Source organism: Trichomycterus rosablanca, chromosome 17, assembly GCF_030014385.1.
Source record: "Trichomycterus rosablanca isolate fTriRos1 chromosome 17, fTriRos1.hap1, whole genome shotgun sequence".
In the NCBI taxonomy this organism is placed as follows: Eukaryota; Metazoa; Chordata; class Actinopteri; order Siluriformes; family Trichomycteridae; genus Trichomycterus; species Trichomycterus rosablanca.
In genome coordinates, this window is record NC_086004.1 from 27,184,813 (window position 1) to 27,210,295 (window position 25,483).

General features: G+C 42.5%; 1 protein-coding gene across 1 annotated transcript in view; it reads right to left on the reverse strand.

Annotated features, from left to right (window-relative positions):
* ptk7a (protein tyrosine kinase 7a) overlaps positions 1-25,483 on the reverse strand; it is a 35,974-nt gene that overhangs the window by 5,857 nt on the left and 4,634 nt on the right. The window contains exons 2-13 of the mRNA XM_063012657.1: positions 6,423-6,719; positions 5,822-5,924; positions 4,863-5,047; positions 4,598-4,745; positions 4,387-4,517; positions 3,981-4,247; positions 3,750-3,889; positions 2,578-2,713; positions 1,901-2,020; positions 1,554-1,703; positions 509-653; positions 264-391 (exon numbers count right to left, since the gene is read on the reverse strand). Coding sequence (XP_062868727.1) covers positions 264-391; positions 509-653; positions 1,554-1,703; positions 1,901-2,020; positions 2,578-2,713; positions 3,750-3,889; positions 3,981-4,247; positions 4,387-4,517; positions 4,598-4,745; positions 4,863-5,047; positions 5,822-5,924; positions 6,423-6,719 — 1,950 coding nt within the window. The remainder of the gene's footprint in view (positions 1-263; positions 392-508; positions 654-1,553; positions 1,704-1,900; positions 2,021-2,577; positions 2,714-3,749; positions 3,890-3,980; positions 4,248-4,386; positions 4,518-4,597; positions 4,746-4,862; positions 5,048-5,821; positions 5,925-6,422; positions 6,720-25,483) is intronic.

A 25,483-nucleotide genomic window follows, 5' to 3' on the forward strand; every position in this document is an offset into this window, starting at 1 on the left:
GCAGTCAAATAAGGCTACAGCTAACGTGTATAAATTAATGTAAGTAATTAAGTTGGCATTTTAATTATTGCTGATCGATTCGATTAGTCAAACATCATAACACTGTCTTTGTTCCATGTATGAGTGGTGTCCTCTGCTGTCCTCCTATTGGTGGGCTTTTACAAACCACAAAGCAGCACCCACACAGACATCTTAAGACTCGAGGAGCTTCAGCTTCCCTAAATTCTAGCCTGTAATTATAGATTGTGTTTAGCAATGCTCACCCACGACGTAGAGCTCTGCCGATGTGTGAGCAATGTTGCAGCTGTTTCCAGCAATGCAGGTGTAGCTGCCTGTGTCTTCTGTACTGACGGCATGAATTACCAGAGAGCCGTTCGGCATCGTCTGAAACCTGCATAGAACACACAGGTACACAAATAAACAGATCAGTTCAAGATACTTCATTCACCATGTGTCCAAATCATTATTTCAATTTTTAAATGAGTTATTTTGGCATCATGGCTTTTACCTGGTCTTGTTGGGCTCGAAAAACTTATCTTTCCTCTTCCACTGGATGATGGGTGAAGGATCTCCAGTGGCCTGACAGTGCAGCACAGCAGTGTGACCCCGATACACTGTAGAGTTCTCCGGCTTCATCTTAAAGGTCACGTAGACTGTGACAAGAAATGGAAGAAATATGACATTAATCAAACCAAAGCAATTAAAACCAGCAAACATGAAAACATCAAATTGAGTCACATGGTAAGTGTGGCACAGACCATGCATGCAAATCATAAATGCGAAAAATGGACACTCTTGGGGCTCTCGTGAGTCTGAAACTCAGCAGAGCCACCAAACTTGCATCCACACAAATACAATTGGCTGTGTTTGAGGAAGGGAGGGTCAAACAGGTCTCTTCCCACAGTGATACACAATCTGCAGGACTGCTATATTTATTTATCATCAAAGCCTGATGGTTCCTGATTCATATTCAACAGGGATTAACAGCCTTGCCTTATACCGACTAATATTTCTCCAGATTTCCTGAACCTTTTCACAGTATTATGTATGGTAGATGGTAAAAGAATGAAATTATCGGCAATCTTTGCTAAGAAATGTTCTTTCTGATGGGATTTGCGATTTTCTCTTACTTGCAAGGACCGAACCCTTGGTTGATCCTCCTTTAGACTCAATAATACCCTGATCTTTGTGCAAATTGTCCCAACTTGTCTTAAATGTGTACCAGACATCAAATGAATGTTTCTAATGTTTCTAATAATTCATGACAATTTATTTAATTATTATTTTCTGTGTGGGTTGGCCCTGTACACAGTGGCAAAAGAGAGGCATTTATTTATTTATTTAGTTGTTTTACGCTGAGCTTACACCATGGTTATGTTCACGACAGGAAGGGTAAATAACTCTCATGTCAGTCCATCATCCTTGTGAAGAGCTGGTCTTACATGTTGTTTTTTAAATGTGCTCTTTATACCATTTTTTTATTGTAACTTGGTTAAGGATTTTTGTCATAGTCTTTGGTATCCCTAGAGATTGAAAAGCGGGGCGTGTCGTACCTGCTACAGTGAGCTGAACCATGGCACGGATCTCTCCCTGTAGTTTGTTGGAGGCGAGGCAGGTATAGTTCCCTGCATCTGCCCGAGTCACTGTGGTGAAGTGCAACATCCCACCGTTCTGCTCAACCCGGGCTGGAATCGAACTGCCATCTGCAGGGGGCGCCATACACAAAACCAGTGTTAAACATGTTCTTACTTTCCAACATTTCTCATGAATGAACTCGTTCTAAACAAAAAAAAGAATTCCTTCACAATGTTCCTGTCTTTAAAGATAATACGAGCTTTTACAGTATGACTGAACAAAAATAAACAGGTTTATATCAGTTCATCCGTCTTGGCACACTCACCAGCTTTGGTCCAGCGAATGGTAGGGGGGAGGCGTCCCTTGGCAGAGCACTGTAGACTGCCTTCCTTGTCCAACTCCAGACACTGTAAAGACTGTGGCGTCGGGGTGAACTTCAGACGCTCTGAAAAAGTTGCAGCAATAAATCAACATGTTACAGTAAAACACACTGATATAAAGCAGTGATAGACATAAAGACCCCAAATTCTGAGGGTTCCAATCCTGAGCTGGGCTCATAAATACAGACGGTGCATGGCAGTACATGAACCTAACCATCGGGAAGACACACTTAGTGTCGCTGCCAGGCCTGGATAAATATGAGGGTTGTGTCAAGAGGGAATCAGGGGTAAAAGCTGTGCTCAAACAACTATGCATACAAATAATCCGCTGTGGCAACCCCTAACAGAAGGAGCCACAAGGAATCATTCATTCATCACATCAAGCTAGTGTGACAGCAGCTGAGAATGGTCCACACCCAAACATTTTCTGGCTAGAGAAGGTCCAATGGGGGTCCCTATTGGTGGATAAGTGGGTACAGGGAGCGACAAAGTGGACAGAGCAACAAGAGTTCACACGCAGAATTTATCTCTATCGGAGGTGTAGCTAAATACTCCATGAATGTGCTAGCATTAGTGTGAGTGAATAGCATTAGGTTATTCACAAACAGCACACAGCTCTTACCCAGTACGATAACTCTTGAATGTGCATTTAGCTTTCCTGCTTCATTTTTACTCTCGCAGGTGTATATGTGGCCGTCGTACACCTCCACACTGTTGATACGCAGCGTTCCATTGGTAAACTGCTTATATCTCACATCCTGTAACACACAGTTATATTATTATTATTATTATTATTATTTATAGCATTTAGCAAGAGAATTAAAACTGTGACTGAATACAATACAAGCAACTGAGTGTTGAGGGACTTTGTCAGGGGCCCAACTGTGGCAATTTGGCAGTGGTGGGGCTTTTATCAGCAACCTCAAGATCACTAGAGCAGTACCTTGACCACTGGGCTACCACTGTATGGTTTAAACACTTATAGTTTAGATGCCACACTACAGATGCCAGTGGAAAAGAGTGGCATCCATTGCACTGTACTGACAGTGTTACTATACAGGGCTGTGAGAGTAACCATAATACCCTAAAATGTATTCAGTAATATTTTCATAATTGATTATGCCTGATGCATTTATGAAACTCTGACTAATAACTGTTTTTTGTCCTTCTGTCAGCTGCTCCCGATTTTGGGGTCACTTAAGCAAATCTAGTCTGCATACTTTTACACTGTTATTACGATGGATGCCCTTCCTGACGCAACTCTTCTGTTTTTATCCAGGTTTGGAACCACCTCCCAAAGACTAGGATGGTCCGACCATCCCTCCCAACAGACATTTGCCAATCATGTCTGTGCAAACGCCAGAGTGGCCGATAGAACAGCTGAGATTCAAACTCCAAATCTCAGCAATAGTGGGCTAGTGCACTTTATTACTGTAACACCCGAGCACCACGACTAAGGAATGTATGTAATTATAACTATATAATAAACACTGAAATATTCCATCATCTTGCAATCAGGTGGCACAGCTAATCTAAAGCACTAGTCTACCAGAGCCAAGTTCTGACATAGAATCTCAGCTACACTCTCAACCAGCCAGGTGCCACCCTTTAAAGCACTTGTGTATTATTTTTCCCTCCAACACTTGCTACACCCTGTTAACATCTCATTAAGTGCCTAGCCAGACTAAGCTCTCAAGTTCAAGTCTAGTGTATTAGACTACTATGCTAACTCAACAGCATGGGTTTAATGTGTGACTAAAACACAGTACGATGATGTCGGATCATCCCACTCACCTCGGCATTAATTGGTAGCATGCTGCGATACCATGTGACCTGAGGGTCCGGTGTACCACGTGTGTAACAGTGCAGGTACCCAGCATGGCCCTCTTCAAGCTGGTTCTCTTCCTCTGGCTTCTGAACCCATTCAGGAGGAGCTAATAATAAATAATAACAGAAACATTATTTTACTAAACTGAAAAGATACCACACATTTCCACTGAAACAGAACTCAGATGTTCTACTCACTGGCTACAGTGACGGTGAGTTCCTGTTTTTTCTGGCCTGCCTTGTTCTGAGCCAGACAGGTGTAGACGCCCGAGTCCTCTGCACGCGTGGGGCTGAAAACCAAGTCCAGGCCGTCCTGGTACACGCGGCCCTCGGTGGGAACACGACGACCTGCCTGCTCCCACCACACCTCGGGCTCAGGGTGGCCACGGGGCGGGTGGCAGGACACTCGTTCGAGAGATTCTGCCGTGAAGATGCGAGACTGGCGAGGCAGCATGTCTTCGATTTCTAGTGGGGAAGATGAAGAAATTAGACGGAAGGAAGGAGCAGAGGAAAATCACAGCATATATTTGACATATATTCGATATAACCAATACTGTGTGTGCTTGTGTATGTGTTTAGAGGGGCTGGGAGGGTAAAGATTTACCAGCTATTCTCAAAATGGCCTCCAGTGAGACAGGAGGGCCCCGGAGACCCTGAGCCACACATTTATAGTGACCGGTGTTCCGCTGCTTCACCTGGCTGATGAAGAGGGAGCCGTTGCTCAGCAGAAAGACACTGAGAAGATAAAAAGGTTAGCACAGAGTGAAGAAACACTAGAAATTAAAGACGTCTTCGTCGCTTTATAAGACACACACCGACTCTTGTTGACGATGAGCTCGTTCTCGTGGTACCACTCGACAGTGGGCTGGGGATCAGCGGTGAACTGGCAGTGGAAGTGCGCCTCCTCGTTCCTCAACACCACCAGATCCTCAGGCTTTACCACCGGCTGGGGGTAACTCTTATCTACCAAAAAACAAGAGACACAAGAAGCATGAGAATGTGGAACAATGATCACTACTGTTCAAGAGAAAAATCAGATCGCTAACTAAATGCATACAGCACACACACACACACACACACCTATAATATTAAGGGTAAAGTTGGTGCTGCTGCACACTTGGCCGGCGGCATTCTTGGCACAGCAGTAGTAGATGCCGTTATCGTCTGGGCTGGCGTTGGGCAGAGTAAGCGTCCGTTCTTTATTGTTGATCTTGTGGTTCTTCTCCGCAAGCTGTGTTCCGTCTCTGTACCAGCGGTTGGTCGGCCTGCACACGTATGAATAAAAATTGTTGTTAATATTTATTTGTTTATTAGAATTTTAACGTCATGTTTTATACACTTTGGTTACATTCATGACAGCACAGGTAATCCATCAGTTCAAGTTTTTCATGTCGAATACAGTCATGGACGATTTTGTATTTTCAGTTCATCTCACTTGCATGTCTTTGGACTGTCGGAGGAAACCAGAGCTCCTGGAGGAAAGCCACACAGACACGGGAAGAACACGCAAACTCCACACAGAAAGGACCCGGATCACTCCAGCTTGGAATCAAACCCAGGACCTTCATTCTGTGAGGCGACAGTGCTACCCACCGTGCCGTCCGTGTTATTTTTATAGGGCTTTTCTTTTATCCCCCCCCCCCCCAAAGAGTCATTTACAGTTCCGGATTGTGAATCCACTGACTCATGGACAACCCTCGATCTAATCAAGGAGAGCTGATGACCAAACGTCCCCTTCGAGACGTCCAACCTGCGTTTCTGCCTCTTCTAATCACCTGCCAGAGTTGGATTCCCACACAGAGCCATATCGTGTATGGAGAGCCACGCTAAGCCCTATGTGAGTCCCCCTGGACAGGATGCCAATCCATCGCAAGGTCTCGGTCACCCTCCCATAGACATAACTGTATCATGTCTGTACGTAGAAACCTGACCGGTCGATCCCAGCAGTAGTGGACTAGCATGATTAACCGCTCCACCACTCAGGCTCCAGATAAACTTATATGAGTGTTTAATTTCAATAATTCTAAAGACTTGCTTACCGTGGGTGTCCATCAATATTGCAGCGTAACATGACTGAGGAGGAGCTCACGATCTCTTCCTCTGTGGCTGGATTCTGAAGAGTCACTCCGCCACTTTCCAACCCTACAGAACAAGGAGGGGGTAAAATGAAATGCCTCGTTTATTTAGACCCGGCCGAAAACTGTGTGAGTCTATGAAAAAAAAAAGTGCTTCATTATCAGAATGAAAGTCCTACACTGACACCATCTGTTCATGTTTTGCACCCTTGCTAAAAACAGACCCCTCCTTTCAGCTGACCTTCCTTGTTATCTAACACAAGTGGCTGGTCGCTGCATTTCACGCAATTCATCCTGGCAGGATGCATAAAGGGGAGCTTTGTCTGCCCCCCCCCCTCGCTGGCCCAAAATAACTTTCTCTCATGCGGGCTCTGTTTAGTTTTCTCCAGTGCCAATGTGGAGAAGGGGTGGGACACCAAAAAAAACCCACCAATGGTTCACATGTGTGCCTTTATAGGCCTGAGTAATGCAGCAGCAGATTAATAGTGAGCACAGAGCGACTCGTAAAACATTAGAGGGTTTGTGAGGGGGTGGGGGGTTCTGGGAAACACAAGTATTTGCTTACATTTAATGTTAAAGTTGGCTTTGTTCGTGTGCGCCTCTTCTCCTGTAGAGTTTTTGGTGGCCACGCACTGGAAGTTGCCAGAATCCAGAGTTCGGTCGATGGCGGTGAACTTCAGGTTGCCTCCCTCCTGGAAGCGGCGCTCCGAGTCGGTGACGGCTTGGTCGTTGAGTAGCCAGTTGTAGGTGACGCCGGTGGGGTCGTTCACCTCACACCGGAGCATGGCGCTGCGTCCGTGCAGGGCATCCTGGGATTTAGGTTCTTTTGTGAAGTAGAAGGAAGCAGAATCAACGCAGAGTGCTGGGAAAAAAAAGATATCGTGATATTATAAAACTGACTGGTATTAATGACATTATAATGACATAAACATAAAAAATATATATCTTTTTTGTATTGTCCTGATTTAGATATACCCAACTTCCCAGTGCACTCTGGTGATAGGGCAGCTGTAGCTCAGTGGATAAGGCAGGCAGTGATCAGGAGGTTGCTGATTCAAGTTTGCCACTATTAGGCTCTGATTGCCACTGCAGGTTGCCACCTCCACCAGGTTGCCACTGTTGGGCCCTTTCTACAACCCTTAACCCTCATTTGCTTGAATTGTAAGTTGCTTTATGCTTTTAAAATGTAAATAATAGAGTCCAAAACGTATGCTAATTACACCCATTTCGGCTGCCTGTTGTAAAAAAATTTATCAAATCAGCAATCTTCCAGCTGTCCAGTTTAATTGAGCCTGTGCCCACTGTATCCTTCAATTTCTGTTATCAGCTGATGATTAACATGAACAAAGTGTGCTGCCGTCACATTATTGGCTAATAATGACATAAATGAGCAGGTGTACAGGTGACCAGTGGGTGGATAACATTCCATTAGCAGCCAAAACCATCTTTCTGGAGTCATTTAATGGCAAGTTATATAAACAAATCAATTGATCAGTACGATTTACTGTTTTAGGCCAAAAATCGGTCCCACTATTCATTCCAAGTTTGGTTGAGAAAATGCTACGGTAGTAATAAGAGGACGTTTCGTCCTGTTGGCGCTCCTGCCCGCAGTCTGCGGCGTGTTTGAAGGCCAGACACAGGTGTACCGTCGACAGAGACCAAGCCACGAGAACGGAGGCTATGAGTTCCCCTTTTATATTGATCCTAAGCAATATTTCTCTAATCCTGAAACCTTGACCTTAGCGACTACAAGAGGCTCTCAGATCAAACAGCCTCTTCTACAAACCCAGGTGTAAAGCTGATGGAGTCGGGCAGGTGGCCTGACGCTCGCTATATTGCACTGACCCGCTGACCTCTCGCTGACTGACGCTCCAGTAATGAAGACGGGCACCGAGTGAAAGTACACAAAGGTTCTTTAGTATCGAGAAATGTCATATATTCAGAAGATAGATCCTGATTTGACAAAAACAAGTCAGTGGCGCCTTTTCCACCCGACCAAAACCTGGACCGCCGAACCCTGGTAACTGACGGGCATCTAAAAACTAGCCCATGCCTTCTCTGGATGCCCCCCTGCAGAGTGAAGTTTCTATTCATCCAAATATCTTTCATGAACACAGAGATACCAGCCTGTCCCGCTCCAGCGAGCACAGCTCACGCTGGGAAAGAGCCAGTATGTGAGGCGAATGGGAAAGGAAGGCACAAGTTCCTGCAGAGAAGGGCAACAAATTCAATACACACGAGGCCAAAAATGACTGTTAGGTCTCTGCCACTTTTGGATACAACAGCAGGAGAGGAAGACGATGACGCCACTGGTGTCAAAATCGACTGAGAAAATAAAAGCCTTATTTAAACTTGGTTTGGGAGGAGTGGGTGTCAGCTGTCAGTCACTATGATCTGTACCAAGGCTACATATACACAGTGTTATGGAGAGGTTTGGACACCCCCATTTAAATTCCAAGTGTTTGATTTTGCAAACCATTCCTGAACCATTTTTGCTTTGTGGCAGGGCGCATTATCCTGCTGAAAGAAATACCGTTACCACTGTTCCTTCCTTGGACCGCCTTTGATAGATACTGACCACTGCGGATCGGGAACACCCCACAAGAGCTGCAGTTTTGGAGATGCTCTGACCCAGTCGTCTAGCCATCACAATTTGGCCCTCGTCAAACTCGCTCAGATCCTCACGCTCATTTTTCCTGCTTCTAACATCAAGGACTAACTTTGAGGAAAAATTTTTCACTTGCTGCCTAATATATCCCACCTACTAACAGGTGCCGTGATGAAGAGATAATCAGTGTTATTCACTTCACCTTCAGCTGTCTGTGTAAATATTACAAATTAAAATGAAAAGTAGAAAGAAAACGTGAGAAAATAAGTTGTTCATATAGACAACTACAAAAGGGTCCTTGCACAGCGTTTGAAGACCCCACCCACTTAGTCTGGGTATTTCCCCACCCAGCAGACACGGTTGCGAATGTGTGTCTGCTGCAGGCACTGCCAATTGTGCCCGCTAGATGGCACAGAGCCGAGACTCAAACCGAGGTGTTCAGAATCTCGTCGCTGGTGTGTAAACGGAATATCACGCTGCGCCACCTGGGTGCCCTGCTTACCATTTTTTGTTCATCTTACTGTTCTACATTATTGTCATGTTCACTGTTAGACGTTTTTATTCAAGTATAAAAGCTTGTTTATTTGAAGCTGTGATTTTATGTGGTTTATATTTTGATGGGATTCTATAAGCTTGTCAGTTATTGGTTAGAAGACATCGAAAAAAAATTAGCTGTTCCTAAACAAAACCCGTTGAATCCGGCACCTGAAACGAAACACTGTGATAATAATATTTATAAGTATAGAGGGTTTTTACTTCCTCACTCTAAACAAAATCATGCAGCTTCCATTTCCAGCAGCCAAACATGTCCATAATCACAAACCACCTCACTGAGACACGGGAAGCCAGTCAAAAACATGGCTCCATAAATAAACCAAGGCTCTTTTTATTCTCCTCCTCAGTACACAGAGGTTAGTGTTGAACCTTCAGCCCGGTATTCTTCTCTCCCAGTCATCCACAGAAACACAAACAACAAAAAAAGCTCTGTGAATGTTTGGTAAGTTAGCACTGCCTCTCAGTCCACAGGGAGCAAACAATAAAACACAATACCAAGAGCCGCCAATTCTGCTTAACGTCCTTTCAAACCAACCAACCAACCAACCAACCAAGATCTCAAACATGAAACAGAACAGATATAAGAACTATAAGAGCCAACAGAGACACAGGAAACACTCCATCAACTCCATATGTACTTCATTAAGACTCTGATCAGAGTAAAATTATAGAGACTACAAGCTTTTAAAAGCTCATTTCTACATTTCTAAACAGCCCTGACCTGAGGCCACTTTCTAAACCTTCTTCAGAACTCATGTGCAGGGGCTCGCAGCGCTCGGCACAAAGATGCCATTCACGCCGTCTCGACTCCTGATGAATAGGTGTGGCGAGGAAACCAAACCAGATTTTATCAACTACACATACATTTACAAGTTCTGCTCAAGACAGATTTTTGGACAGTTTAAAGGCTTAAATAAATGTAAACAGTCAGAAAACATAGAACACAAACACGAAAAGAAGTATTTTTATTTAATACATAATTAAACTATTAGGCTAGCCCATTGCTATAAGCCAGTTAAGTATCTATACAGACACGATTGGCCATGTCTAAGGAAGAGGGTGGGCTGGGGGAATGTGTTTTGATCAAACAGCCTAGACTTGTCCGTTAACTCTCAGAACCAGTCCCAAACCCAGATAAAAATAAGGAAGATGGCATCAAAAAGGGATTTGACATAAAACCCTGTGCCACACATACACACATCCATTAAACTCATTTTGGGTGTTAGGAAGACAGAGCTTCATGACTGAGCTCCTCTACATGCCGCTAGTTATTTGACAATGTAAACATTTTTTCAAATGTAAACACATTTGGCCATGATTTTTACCACCATCCAGGCAACACACACAATGCATCACAACAAAGCACAAAATGAAATAAACTTAATGAAAAGGTGGCAATCTGTTCCCACTGTGGTTTACAAGATGTAATGTAAAGCCTCCATATGGGGGCATATGTGTACAAGTTCATTTTGTGTTTATGTGCCTGTTAAATTTGTTTATTTAATTATTAATATTTAAAAAAAAACCTGTTCTAAACAATACTGTGGCTGTTTAAGATTTTTTCACTGAATGCTGAGCCTCTAATTGTGATCACATTTATAACCACCTTTATAAATAGATAGATAGACAGACAGACAGACAGACAGACAGACAGATAGATATATGATCAATAGATCGACAGACCGATAGATAGATAGATAGACAGACAGACAGAAAGATAGATAGACAGACAGATATATATATGATCGACAGATCGACAGACCGATAGATAGATAGATAGATAGATAGATAGATACAGTGTATCACGAAAGTAAGTACACCCCTCACATTTCTGCAAATATTTCATTATATCTTTTTATGGGACAACACTATAGACATGAAACTTGGATATAACTTAGAGTAGTCAGTGTACAGCTTGTATAGCAGTGTAGATTTACTGTCTTCTGAAAATAACTCAACACACAGCCATTAATGTCTAAATAGCTGGCAACATAAGTGAGTACACCCCACAGTGAACATGTCCAAATTGTGCCCAAATGTGTCGTTGTCCCTCCCTGGTGTCATGTGTCAAGGTCCCAGGTGTAAATGGGGAGCAGGGCTGTTAAATTTGGTGTTTTGGGTACAATTCTCTCATACTGGCCACTGGATATTCAACATGGCACCTCATGGCAAAGAACTCTCTGAGGATGTGAGAAATAGAATTGTTGCTCTCCACAAAGATGGCCTGGGCTATAAGAAGATTGCTAACACCCTGAAACTGAGCTACAGCATGGTGGCCAAGGTCATACAGCGGTTTTCCAGGACAGGTTCCACTCGGAACAGGCTTCGCCAGGGTCGACCAAAGAAGTTGAGTCCACGTGTTCGGCGTCATATCCAGAGGTTGGCTTTAAAAAATAGACACATGAGTGCTGCCAGCATTGCTGCAGAGGTTGAAGACGTGGGAGGTCAGCCTGTCAGTGCTCAGACCATACGCCGCACACTGCATCAACTCGGTCTGCATGGTCGTCATTTCAGAAGGAAGCTGACGCACAAGAAAGCCAGCAAACAGTTTGCTGAAGACAAGCAGTCCAAGAACATGGATTACTGGAATGCCCTGTGGTCTGACGAGACCAAGATAAACTTGTTTGGCTCAGATGGTGTCCAGCATGTGTGGCGGCGCCCTGGTGAGAAGTACCAAGACAACTGTATCTTGCCTACAGTCAAGCATGGTGGTGGTAGCATCATGGTCTTGGGCTGCATGAGTGTTGCTGGCACTGGGGAGCTGCGGTTCATTGAGGGAAACATGAATTCCAACATGTACTGTGACATTCTGAAACAGAGCATGATCCCCTCCCTTCGAAAACTGGGCCTCATGGCAGTTTTCCAACAGGATAACGACCCCAAACACAACCTCCAAGATGACAACTGCCTTGCTGAGGAAGCTGAAGGTAAAGGTGATGGACTAAACCCAATTGAGCACCTGTGGCGCATCCTCAAGTGGAAGGTGGAGGAGTTTAAGGTGTCTAACATCCACCAGCTCCGTGATGTCATCACGGAGGAGTGGAAGAGGATTCCAGTAGCAACCTGTGCAGCTCTGGTGAATTCCATGCCCAGGAGGGTTAAGGCAGTGATAATAATGGTGGTCACACAAAATATTGACACTTTAGGCACAATTTGGACATGTTCACTGTGGGGTGTACTCACTTATGTTGCCAGCTATTTAGACATTAATGGCTGTGTGTTGAGTTATTTTCAGAAGACAGTAAATCTACACTGCTATACAAGCTGTACACTGACTACTCTAAGTTATATCCAAGTTTCATGTCTATAGTGTTGTCCCATGAAAAGATATAATGAAATATTTGCAGAAATGTGAGGGGTGTACTCACTTTCGTGATACACTGTAGATAGATAGATAGATAGATAGATAGATAGATAGATAGATATATGATCAATAGATCGACAGACAGACAGACAGACAGACAGACAGACAGACAGACAGAGAGAGAGAGAGAGAGAGAGAGAGAGAGAGAGAGAGAGAGAGAGAGAGAGAGAGAGAGAGAGAGAGAGAGAGAGAGAGAGAGATAGATAGATAGATAGATAGATAGATAGATAGATAGATAGATAGATAGATAGATAGATAGATAGATAGATAGATAGATAGATAGATAGATAGATAGATAGATTAGATAGACAGACAGACAGACAGACAGACAGACAGACAGACAGAAAGATAGATAGACAGACAGATATATGATCAATAGATCGACAGATCAACAGACCGACAGACAGACAGACAGACAGACCACTTTATTAATCCCAGAGGGAAAGTCAAGTATTACAACAGCTCAAGGTACATCAGAAAAGATGAGTAAAGGCTCAAGGTACATTAAAGAAAAAAAAAACTTAAGACTTAATTAAAAATGATTAATTAAGTAAGGCTCAAGGTGCGTAATAAATATTACAGTACAATGTTGGTAGGTAATAAATATATATGCAATATGTACTACAGTATAATAGAAAAATTATAAAAGTGTCCTGTGCATTAAATATCCAGAGATGTGCAATGACATAAACAGAGTGATAGATCATGCTTTATGAGTCTGTCCTGATAGTCCTGGTATTGACTCAGTGTGCAATGATGTCCCGGCACAGTGGGGATAAGTTATACAGCGTGATCGCTGTTGGTACAAACGATTTCCTGTATCGCTCCTTGTTACAGCGGAGCTGAATGAGTCTGTTACTGAAGGTGCCCCGCTGTCTTATAACAGGTTTGTTATCGGTGCTTATGAATCATTTTATTTATTCAAGCTTTACATTTTGGTCTCTTAGAAATCCACCTTCCTAAATGTTTTGATGCTACAGTTCATTAACGTCAAGGAAAACAAACGTCGACAGAACCAGCACATTGAGCTCATGCGCCTGTTGTTTTCTGGTCAAGATTCTGGCAGGGGCACACCGGATGACCTCTTTCCCTTGTGATCACACACGGGGGAGAAGCAGTACTGTAAGTGAACCGGTGGGTAGGCATGAATCTGGTGATCTGTGTGTGTGTGTGTGTGTGTGTGTGTGTGTGTGTGTGTAAGAGCCTTTGAAACACACACCACACTCATTAAGGTTAGAAAAATAACCTGGCTCATAACCTGGCTCTAGCTTCTGGGAGGACTATAACGATAGACCTGGAATTAAAGATTTATATACTGGTATACCATGTGCACTACTGTAATCCAATAGTCTTTATTTATTCTCAGGCTGGACCGGTGTAAACAGGACTGTGTACTGCTTTCGCTCATGGACGAATAGAGACGAGATTATGGAGCCCATTAACATACACTGTTAGCATGTTAACACGTTTCCTGTCTGCTTAGAATCTAATGAATCAATCCATCAGCCTTAACTGATGTCCTAAATTGTTGGCTCAGTAATAGATAACAAGGAATTTCCATAAATCAGGGGTGATCAGACTAATAATATTGGGTACCCTGTGCCCGATTCGATCACCACCTCACTATGAACATTAGTGGCTCAGCAGCAGATGTGTGAAAGTCTTAGCAACCACATATTAACCATCCAGCTGTTGGCTTCCCTGAGGGTAACTCAACTCTCAGACCCCTCTGACACCCCTCTGACACCCCTCGGACACCCTTCTGGCTTGACAATACCCCCCTAAACCTTTCCCCTAGTTTTAATTAAACCAGTGATAGCTTGGTGGTTAAGGTACTGGATTAGTAAGCAGAAGGTTGCCGGTTCAAGCCCCGCCACTGTTGGGTCCCTGAGCAAGGCCCTTAACACTCAATTGCTCATCGTGTTCAGCTCATTGTGTAAGTCGCTTTGGATAAAAGCGTCTGCTAAATGCTGAAAATTTAAATGTAAATGTAATTATATGCAGGGCACTCCATAACCCACCGAGCAGTGGAGACCCATCTAGAACAGGAAGTGGTCGGTTTTCTCAGCTGCCCCCTCCATCGGCGGTCATATTCACATGAACATGATTAAACAGGTGCCTCTGAACACGCCTCGGACATGCATATCAGTGACAGAGACCTGAATAGAGGCCTGGTAATAAGCATGGACAGTATTTCTGGATACTTCCTTGTTCCACGGCAGAGGGGTAAGAAGGGGTAAGAGGATCACCAGAGGGAGTGTTTTTGATTAAAGAAAGTAAATCCACTCTGATTGCAGCTGGGCAGAGCAGCAGTCACGCCAGGCGTCGGAGGAATGTTCTTAAGACTGTGACTGTTGGATGAGAGAAATAAAGCTTACGTGACCTGAACGACACCTCCAGGTTCACACCTGTCCTGATGAATTCAATGCCATGAATTTGATCCCTTAACAAAAGAATAAACGACACTCTGTGGGCGGCAGGAAGTGTGGAGAAAGTGGAAACGTTTGTAGTAGTGTGGGCAATAAAACACAAATCACACACAATACATCAAGGAGTTTTAGTCAAGATTTATATTGCTTTATATGCAAAATTATTTTATTCCAGCTGATTTCCCCAATATTTAAATACTGATTAAATCTAAATTAAGTCTAAAATAGGAAAAATAGTTACAACTAGGGATGTCACGATACACTCTACCCACGATACGATGCGATTCACGATACTGGGTTCACAATACGATTTTTTCCAGATTTTTTTTAAAACTGAAATTGAATGACAAATTAGGACAATTATGACAAAGTTTCCTTTTATTATTTCTCTTAAAAAAAGAAAAGAAAATACCGTATTTGTGCTGATCTTTTATTTATCTAAATAATGAACGCCATTTTATTTCTGAGGTAGGTAAAACTATGCAAAACAATTTTGAATTAAGCCCAATTTGGCTAAAAAAAACCCCGAATTTGGCAACCAGGCGTATAGCGCCAGTGGCGTCATCAAGGCGAGGTTTATAGCGCCAGCGCCCTCTGCTGTTTCAAGTGAATATAGATTCATTTTACATGTCAAATCTATTTAAATCGTGGAATTTTTGAATCGGTTATTAACTGTATTGTGGTGAATCGTTACATCCCTAGTCACAACCAACTTAACTTTCTGCAATCTGCTGTTGTTTGACCCAAATATTTTATAAACTAAATAACAGTACGATACAGCAGGTATAATTAAACGTTTACATATTCAGCATTTAGCAGAAGCTTTTAACTACAGCGATTTACAGTACTGTGACAGTATATATTGTCTAAGCAGCCCAACAGTGGCAACCTGGCAGTGGTGGGGCTTGAACCAGTGACCGTTTGAATTACTAGTCCAGTACCTTAACCACTAGGCTACAACTGCCCTAGTGGTTTAACCTAAACAAGCAATTGGAAGAAATAAGCATAAGAGCAGAAGGGCTGTGAACATAAATCGGGATGGTAGTTTGTAAATAGAACATAAAAACAGATATAAAACATGACGGATTAAATGTAGCAAATGTGAGCATTAAGGGAATAAATTATAGAATATAAAGTTAAACTCTATTTAGGGATTAAATGTTTTTTTAAAAGGTTAACTGCCAAAAAACAAAGGGATCTAATTAGTACTAACTGGCATTAAACTCTAATTCCATAATAAATGTTCTTATATATATTATAGCAAGGTGTTCCAAACCCTGGGTCACGACCCTTAAGTGGGTCACAAGCCAAAAAATGGCTCACAAAGAAAAATAATAATAATTAAATAAACTTGTACGCAAACGCCCCCTTGTGGAGGCTTTATATTACATCTTGTAAACCACAGTGGGACCAGATTGTACAGAGCACAGCAGAAAGAGCAAGATGCATTGTTTATGTTGCCTGTGTCACGTAAAAAATCATGGACAAAATGTGGGTCGCTTAAAAAATACCCTGTATTATAGTAATACTTTTGGGTGTATTTACATACTGTAATGCATTCTGGAACTACAGCATGTGCTTTTATCAGAGGTCCACCAGCACCTAGCAGCACGTGTCTATACTAATCTATCTATGCAAAGGTGAGTCGAGCTTTTGGGCGCTTCTAATTCGGAAGTCTGACCTCCAATAAATGAGCAGCCATAGGCACCCAGGTGGCGCAGTGGGATATTCCGCTAGCACAGCAGCACCGAGATTCTGAACTCCACGGTTCGAAACTCGGTGTTACCGCCGGTTGGCTGGGTGCCATCTAGCGGGCGTAATTGGCAGTGCCTGCAGGGAGGGATAACCGGAATATGTGGGCGGGGTCTTCAAACGCTGTGTAAGGACTCTGGTTGGCGGATAGAGGCGCCTGTGCAGAGTGCATGGGTGGAAAAGTGTTCCGTTTAGGGCTGCATGCGGGTCGTCGGAGGAGTGAGCAGTAATATACCCTCCTCAACTGCAAAATATCGGGGATCCCCCAGCAGCAGAAGACAAATTGACTACACTAAATCCACGAGAGGTGAATAAAACTTTGGGTAAAACAGCATGGTGCTCCGAACGTGATCCGGCTCTCTGTGAAACTCCGTCTGCATGCGTGTCAGAGAAGGTTCGTGATAGTCTGCGGCTCTCCCCAGACAGGGAGCCTCTAGTGGAGGAGTTACAAGCAGGGAATTGAATGAATCGTGGAAGGTAGAGCGTGAATCTACATAACTCGCCATGTGTCATAGCAGGGGATTGCCAGAGTGAGGGTGGTGCATGCAGCAAGGGAAATGCGATAGGAAATTGGAAAATACCTAGATTGGAAGAAGGTGGTTAAAAATGCCTGTCGTCCCTCACCCCCACACAATGTCTAGTTAATCCAACCCTCCCAACACTAGAGCACAGAACACGTAAAACGTTTGGCTATAGCCTGTACTCCGGACATGGAAAGGAAAACCTAAAAAATTCCCACCAATACTTTGTTTTGCATGACAGATGTGCTTCGTGAAAATGTCTTGATAATACGTATTGTTATGACTGCAGTCGAGCGGTTCTCTGACCTCCTTCCTCTGGTTCTCCCTCTTTGTTCTTGTGCCCAGCTGTGAGCTAGAGATCAATCATCATGTGCCAAGAAATATCCTGTAGCCTTACATGTGCACAGCGCCATGCAATCAAGAGTTGCAGGTGGACCGACTTGCACTAGACTGACAAAAGACCGTGTCTGAATTCCTCCGAATCGACGTCCCCCCCCAGAGCCCTTCAGCAGAGCCCGCCATCAAAAGTGCAGCCTCGACGCAACAACACGGTCTGATCGCTCCACTGCCGAGCAACAGCTTTTATTCACAAGCAGAGCCTGGAAGGTCAAACTACACCTCAGCGCTGGTGGAAACCTAACACCAGGCATTATTAGTGCGATGAATGGGTGGCAGGAGAAAAGCACAAGCCTCTTGGTGTTTATAGTACACACTCTATAAGATCAGTAGGGGGAGGGGAGCTCCGTGTGAGGCCGACGCCAGCAGGGTCCTGGGAATACATGCCCGGGGTTACAGACTTTTTAGACCGTGTGAGGAGCAGCTTGAATTCTGGTTAAGTCTCAGTAATCGATTCTCGTACCTGAGCAATTCAAGACCACCTCCGATGCCCCTGTGGTGTATACCTCTAACCCACCTCACCCCTACTGTGAACAAATGCAGCTTGACTATTCCACTCATCTAATCGAATGCATACTCAGTTCCCTTATAAAGCTCTCTGTAATTAATGCTGTGTTCATGAGCGATTCATTTAAAAACAATACATCTGGCTGGCGGGTGGCACAGTGGCCAAATGTGTCCAACCGGCACTGGACTGGCATTGAAGTTCCTCGTTGATGCTGCAAATGCGACCCCTGCTGGTTGGTCGTCACAGCTGCACAAGTGGTGGATGATTCACGGAGGGTACAGAGTAACTCTCTGGGCATGGTAGGGGATTCTAAGGGTCTGTTTGGAAAAACTAGTGAGCTGCCCTGCTGTCTGCTGCCTACCTGATCAGCTGCCTCAGTAGACAGGATTCTAATAAGACATCGACTCATAAGGCAGATTATTTAGACGCACTACTTAGACGGCACAGCAGTTTTTACTTACTAAGCTAACACAGTTAATCTCAGGTCATTCAAACCGACAGGCTGAGGCGGCACAACCAGCTAGCACGCCGGCTAACATCTCCCTCTGTGTACTGAAAACAGCTAAACTCTCCTTGACGAGCCTGAATTTGCAAATAAACGACACACATGCACTCCTATACAAATTATAAATCAATGAGAATTTATTTAAGTTGGAAAAAAACTCTGTTGGTCGCTCTGCATTCATCCGTCATATTTGTAATTTTTGGTAAGAAACGTTGTGCCACACTGAATGCTGGGATTGTCTTAAGGAAGCATCAGCCGCTCCCTCGTTATTCAGTCAGATTATTACTCAGAATTATGGCACCTCACTAGGCAGCATTTTAAGGGATCTAAGAATTTAGACATGCCCTCTTCTCGGAAGCACACAGAGGATGACGTCAAATGGGTCTATGTATGTAGATAATTCACTAGGTTTTTCGAACAGACAGTAAGAGTCCATAACTAACAAAAAAGAAAGGATGTGAGTGTATGTGTGTACCGTTGGTTTAATAATTAAAAACTTGAACAGTTAACAGCTTCATTTCTGCAGTGCAGTGGACTAAATACTTCCTCCTACTTCTTCTTCAAAATGTCAGAATGTTACCCATAGTGTATGAGCTTCTTTTCATACCACCCTTTCAAAAATTATACTATTTACCCAGAAACTGCACTAGGTCTTGATTTACCTATGCTAAAATAAATGAAAAGGGTTCGTCTGTGAAAGCGTGTTGAGGTAAGCTCATGTTCAGGTAAGGTAAGACAAAATTATTTTCTAATATTTTTATCACTGTGACAGTAAGTCTGAGTTCTCTGGCTATAGAAACCAAACAAACCATTTTTGTATTTCATTTATCCATCAGCTTTTGCCAGATCGTCCACCTCTAGGTTCAGTTCCCACAATGTGAGAGCAGGAATTGAAAGAATATAATTAACTGTTTCTTAACGGCTCCTAAAAACACACAAACATGATTATTTGTATTGGCTACAATCACCGAGAATCTCAGCAGTAGCCAAAACTCAAGACAATAAAGTTCATTCTTAAAGAGTGACTCGACAAACACTCCGGGATTATTCAGGTGATTTTTACATGATCTGTTCGCCCGGAGGTTTGAACTTTTCTCGGTGTGACACACCGTATATGTTTTCTTTAAACGCTTAATTTAATCTAAATGGCATCAGGTTTTATTCATCAGATTATACGACTCATATCCATGAATAACAGGGCATGAACTGACATGTTTATGATTTTTTGTTGAAACATTTCTCGTCCTGTATGGAAGTCTTTGTTAGAACAGAATAATACTGTATGTGTGCTAAAAACGAAAATACACTGAATGGGAAGAAAGGGGAAATAATGCAGAGCTTCACCCACTTCTTAAATACACGCCCCACACGCTTCATACGATAGGTGGGCTGTTACACTTACTTATACCAAACTCCATCCACTTGATATCAAAATGTATTTATTTATTTATTAGGATCTTAACGTCATGTTTTACATTTTGGTTACATTCATGACAGGACAGGGAATTACTCAGTACACAAGATTCATCAGTTCAAGTCTTTAAACTCAAACAGTCCTGGACAATTTTGTATTTCCAAATCACCTCACTTGCACGCCTTTGTGGGAGGAAACCGGAGCTCCCGGAGGAAACCCACACAGACCCGGGGAGAACATGCAAACTCCACACAGAAAGGACCCACACCGCTCCACCTGGGAATCGAACCCAAAACTTGCTGTGAGGTGACGGTGCTACCCACCGTGTCACCCCTACTTGATATCAAAAAGGCTTTATAGCAAAACAGTGTTCTAAAATCTAGGCCACACTAATATGGACAAATGAGGAAGTCTAAACATTTTACTTATATACCTCCACTCAGCCTGAAGAGCCAGGACAACGGAGAAATAAACCTAGTCAAAAATGAGACATCTGAACCTTTGCCCAAAACTAATGTGGATGTTTTCAACATTCTTTCAGACAAACAACTTGCAATTGTAAAATCTGATAACCGATGTTGAATTTGGTAAGAAATTAACATTTCATTGTTTAGTGAAGTCATGTATTAATGATGTGTGAAATGATCATTTAGTAGCTACACACTTTGATGTGTGGACAGGGGTGAGATAATAATCATGTTTGTGTAAATTTAATTCTGAATGTAACATTAATAGAATTTTGAAAACTTATCATTTGCCAAAGTTATGAACAAAGACCGAGAGGTCCCTTGTTTAAAAATCGCAGTGTTTATTTAGCATGTGCAAAAAGTGAGAGTCGGTGGTTCTACACCATTTTCTGAAGTATTGTGGTGTGTGCCAGCGAAGTCTGTGGTTTTGCACTGACGATTATGCAGAAAATGCATTATTTTTCATCTTTAAAACTATGTAAAATGGATGAATAAACCTTTTTCTATTCTGTAATTGCAACCAAGAATAATTATAAAAAATAAAAATAAAAAAAATAAAAAACAGAGGAATGTGTAGACTTAAGTTGTAAACAAGTTATGGATGCAAAGGATGCAAATTTGATAACTGACGTCTTATCTAATGTAAAACTTATCAATGAGCTTCAGATCAATGCGCCTTTATGGGTTACTGACAGTGGAATACAGTGATGTAGAACAGTTAGATAAACACACAGTGAGTAGAAGAAGCTCAACATTATTTATTTATATGTTTTACACTTAGAAAATGTAGGTAATTCTCATATTTTAGTTTATAGTCCTTGTAGTGTTGTTCTTACACCGATCAGCCATAACATTAAAACCACCTCCTTGTTTCTACACACTGTCCATTTTATCAGCTCCACTTACCATATAGAAGCACTTTGTAGTTCTACAATTACTGACGGTAGTCCATCTGTTTCTCTGCATGCTTTGTTAGCTCCCTTTCATGCTGTTCTTCAATGGTCAGGACTCTCCCAGGACCACTACACAGTGGACCACTACACAGCTATGCTGTGTCTGATCCACTCATACCAGCACAACACACACTAACACACCACCACCATGTCAGTGTCACTGCAGTGCTGAGAATGATCCACCACCTAAATAATACCTGCTCTGTGGGGGTCCTGACCACTGAAGAACAGGGTGAAAGCAGGTTAAAAAAGTATGTAGAGAAATTTGTTTGTTTGATTAGTTTTTAACGCCGTACCGACACACTGGGGTCATTTATACGGCAGTACTCAAGTTGTTTCTTCATTTTGTGTCATTTTAAACAAATTATAAAAGATGTTTTATATTTAAATATGTTAAAAAATTCATTATTTTCCCTGGTGCTGCAGATTTAAGCACATTTCATATCTCGTTTTCGTTAAAAAACCTCAGTATGTAGAGAAACAGATGGACTACAGTCAGTAATTGTAGAACTACAAAGTGCTTCTATATGGTAAGTGGAGCTGATAAAATGGACTGTGAGTGTAGAAACAAGGAGGTGGTTTTAATGTCATGGCTGATCAGTGTATTCCAAAAACTTGAGGACTGTTTTCATTTTGGTTTATTTTCACATTCAGAATGATTTCATACAGAGTCAGTAGCTAAACATTTAATACAAGTACTAACTAAACATGCTACATTTCCTACATGTAGTCGGCTGCATTAAACAAACAACGTCCGCTGCCAACCGTTAAACTTGGCAGTGAAATTTCTGACCATCACATGAGAGTCAGTATAACTGACTGTTCTACATGGTTCTAAAAACAAAAGGATATTTTATAGGAGCAGGAGCACTCCAGGCTAGCTAATTCTAGATGATAATGCTTCCATTCACACTGGTGAGCCACGTCTAAAGCAGTCTAATGAAGAGCAGATTGAAAACTGCCTTTCGTGGCCTACCAGATCTAAACAAGCACACCAGAACGTCTGGAACACAGTGAAGATTTTTACCTCCTTTATGTTCTTAATGAGTGTTTCTGGTTCTGAACGTTGGCCTGATATTTCCGTACAGACAGCTCCGAACATGTAAGCATTCCAACAGAGAATTGCAGGTGTTCTAAAGACACGCTGGTCTACTCCTGGCTGTGGTTGCTCAATATCTTTGACTTTCTGCTTTGCCCACCCTAATAACTGTGCCCGGGTGTGCCTCTGGGCTCAGATCTATGACCACTGGAATTGTACAACTGCAGAGATTGTGCAGTTTGGTTTGATTAATAACACAAAGAGCAACATTGCATTTGGCTGAATGAATTGCTGAGCTGAAAATGAAACTGGTCTGATGTTCTTTCATAAAGTCTCACTTCACCCCATCATGGATGGACTTGGTTTCATTGCTGGTGTTTTATATTTATACTAGGGTCTGTATGTGTATTCAGTATTAAATGAGTAAGAAATCTGAGAACTGTTTTTGTATTATCCTGAATCATGTTCTCTGTTATTGTTTTAGGCATTTTCTTTGTTGTATGTTGGGCTCACTGCTGGTGTGAGTCCAAAACCAAAATGGATTAAGGGTGCAGAAAAAGAAAATTACTAGCAGATGATGAGAAGTTCGTGCTTTTCTGAGCGTTTTTCTCACTTTTATTGATTATTAAAATCAGAATCTAATCATATTGTAAGATAAACAAGATGACGACAATTTCCACTATTTATAATTCCTAGGTTTTTTTTGTTTTTTTTATTTATTTTATCAGACCCACCAGTTAAGTCTAGACCACATGCTAGCAATTCGGGTGAGCCAGGGCAAACACAACTTCTCAGTGTTAGACTTGGTGGATTTACAGCAGTTAGAGGAACACCACCCCTCTCGTGTGCAGAAGAGGGTCAATTATGCTCTCCTGGACTCTTAAATCTTATGACTAATATCCTACGTAACAAATATTTGCCCTCAGGTTTACATGCTGTAGGTTAACACACATGAACTCACGTTGCCTCCGACTCCACATTTAATGACAGTCTGAACATAATCTGTTCTAGAAAGCTACGCAGATACTCCCATGTGTCTTCATTTCAGACGACCTACCAGTTCTGGACATCAGCCCCGCCACACACACCTTCCCCCACACTCACCATGTCTGAGGGAGGGAAGGTCGGACTGGGTGTCCTCCCACTGTGATACTCAATCTGCACAAGTGGGGGTGGCAGACACATGAGCACAGCGTGGCTCTACGTACGGAGTACAGCTCTGTGTGGTAACCCAAAACCAGTAGGTCATTAGAAGATGCTGGCAGCTAAGCAAGTGATACCGGAGCTACAATCAAAAATTGGCAAGCAAGCTTTACATCACCATAAAACTAATGGTTGCTGTGAAAAAAAGCTCCTGCTGCTCCCAATGAGAGATGGGTTCAAGTCGGGCACAGATAGTCTTGATTGCCTATGCCTGGGCGTGGGCATGGGGGTTTGGCTGAAGCCCTGCAATGGATCAGCATCCAGTCCAGGGTGTGTTGCTGCAAATCTTAGACGTGTTGAAAACTTTACTTGAACTTTAAGGTGCCGATTTGGTACAGGGGTTTCTTTCCTGTTTGGTGGGCTTTAAGGCATGGCATTGTTAAGCTCACTTGACTGTGGACAACGTTCACCTTTAGCAGCTTCTAATTCATATTCATCAGATTATGTCTGACCATCCACCCAAGAAAGTGGGCGAATATAATTAAATTAAATTATTGTTCTGGGAAGCGTCTCACTATTCAAGGAAATTTCACAATAATCTGTTAAATTACTGAGTTTAATGTCAGTGCTGCCAACCAAACCACACCACACAGCCGTCATTACTTCTGGAACTGAACAGCGAACGTCTGGCAGCATTATAATAGCAGCTGAATAAAGTTCTTTGTTTGAGGGTAAAGGAAGCACAGCACAGGATCAGACAGCTGCTTTCTCCATCAGCATGATCACTAGGACCACCAGCACCCACCAACACACCCACCACCAGCCATGTACTGCTATTCAACACATCACTGACCAATAACAGGTGGCAACAGAGAGATATGCAGAAAGCACCATCCATCTTAATCATGTCAACACTTCTGCACTGAGTATGTTCGGAATATAGTTTAACAATGCCAGCCAGCCACTGATGAGATACGGGTTCGAGTCGGGCGCAGACAGTCTGGGTGTGGGAATGGGGGGTTTGTCTTAAACCCTGTTCCTGCTTATATACAGTTTAAACTAGCATTTTAAAATCTTAGACTAGTTTTTATTTTAAATAGCAAAATAGAAATAAAATGCTACATCAAAAGACAGTTTGCCTTTTTATTGCAACCTCAGGCTCAGATGGGTTTTGAAATTCCAATTTATAAAACGTGTCCAACCCGACTGGGTCTCCCAAACTAATTTTAACATGTTAAAGAGCATTTTAACGTGGGCAAAACCGGAATAGCTTCACAAACTCCCGGCTAATTTGCTAACTGTTGGCTTACATTACTGCCATGTACTGCAAAAAGATGAAAACAGTGCTGAACAGACTTCCAAAAGTGACTTAGAGTACTGTGACAGTGTATAGTTTAAGCAACTGAGGGTTAAGGGACTTGCTCAAGAGCCCAACAGCAGTAACCTGGCAGTGGTGGGACTTAAACCAGTGACCTTCTGATTACTAGTCCAGTACCTTATCCACTAGGCTACACCGTTTATTGTGTTGTTTTATCTGCTCTGTATATATTGTGTTGTTTTATCTGCTCTTTGTATACAGTGTTGTTTGTACTTGTGTTCTGTTTTGTACCATCGTCCTGGTAAAGGTTAGTTAGTGTTTAGTTTTTAATGCCATGTCTGCCCGTGGGTCATGTTGGGTGATGAAGTTGTGTCTGTTGTCTATGTATGTCCATTATATGTGTTGCTTTATCCTGGAAGGTTGTTTCATTTCTATGTGTAATTGTATTTGATTAAAATGACAATAAAGCCTCTAGAATGAAAAATGATCTGTTTTGTCATGTCAGTATCAAATGTCCTACAGCACTCAGCCTCACCACCACATTCTATTTCCCAAAATCAACAAAGCAAGCCATCTACGAGAACTTCCAACTACACTGTATCTGTTACAGAAAAATGATTCACTAAACCAGCATCTACTTTTTGTGAGCCACTG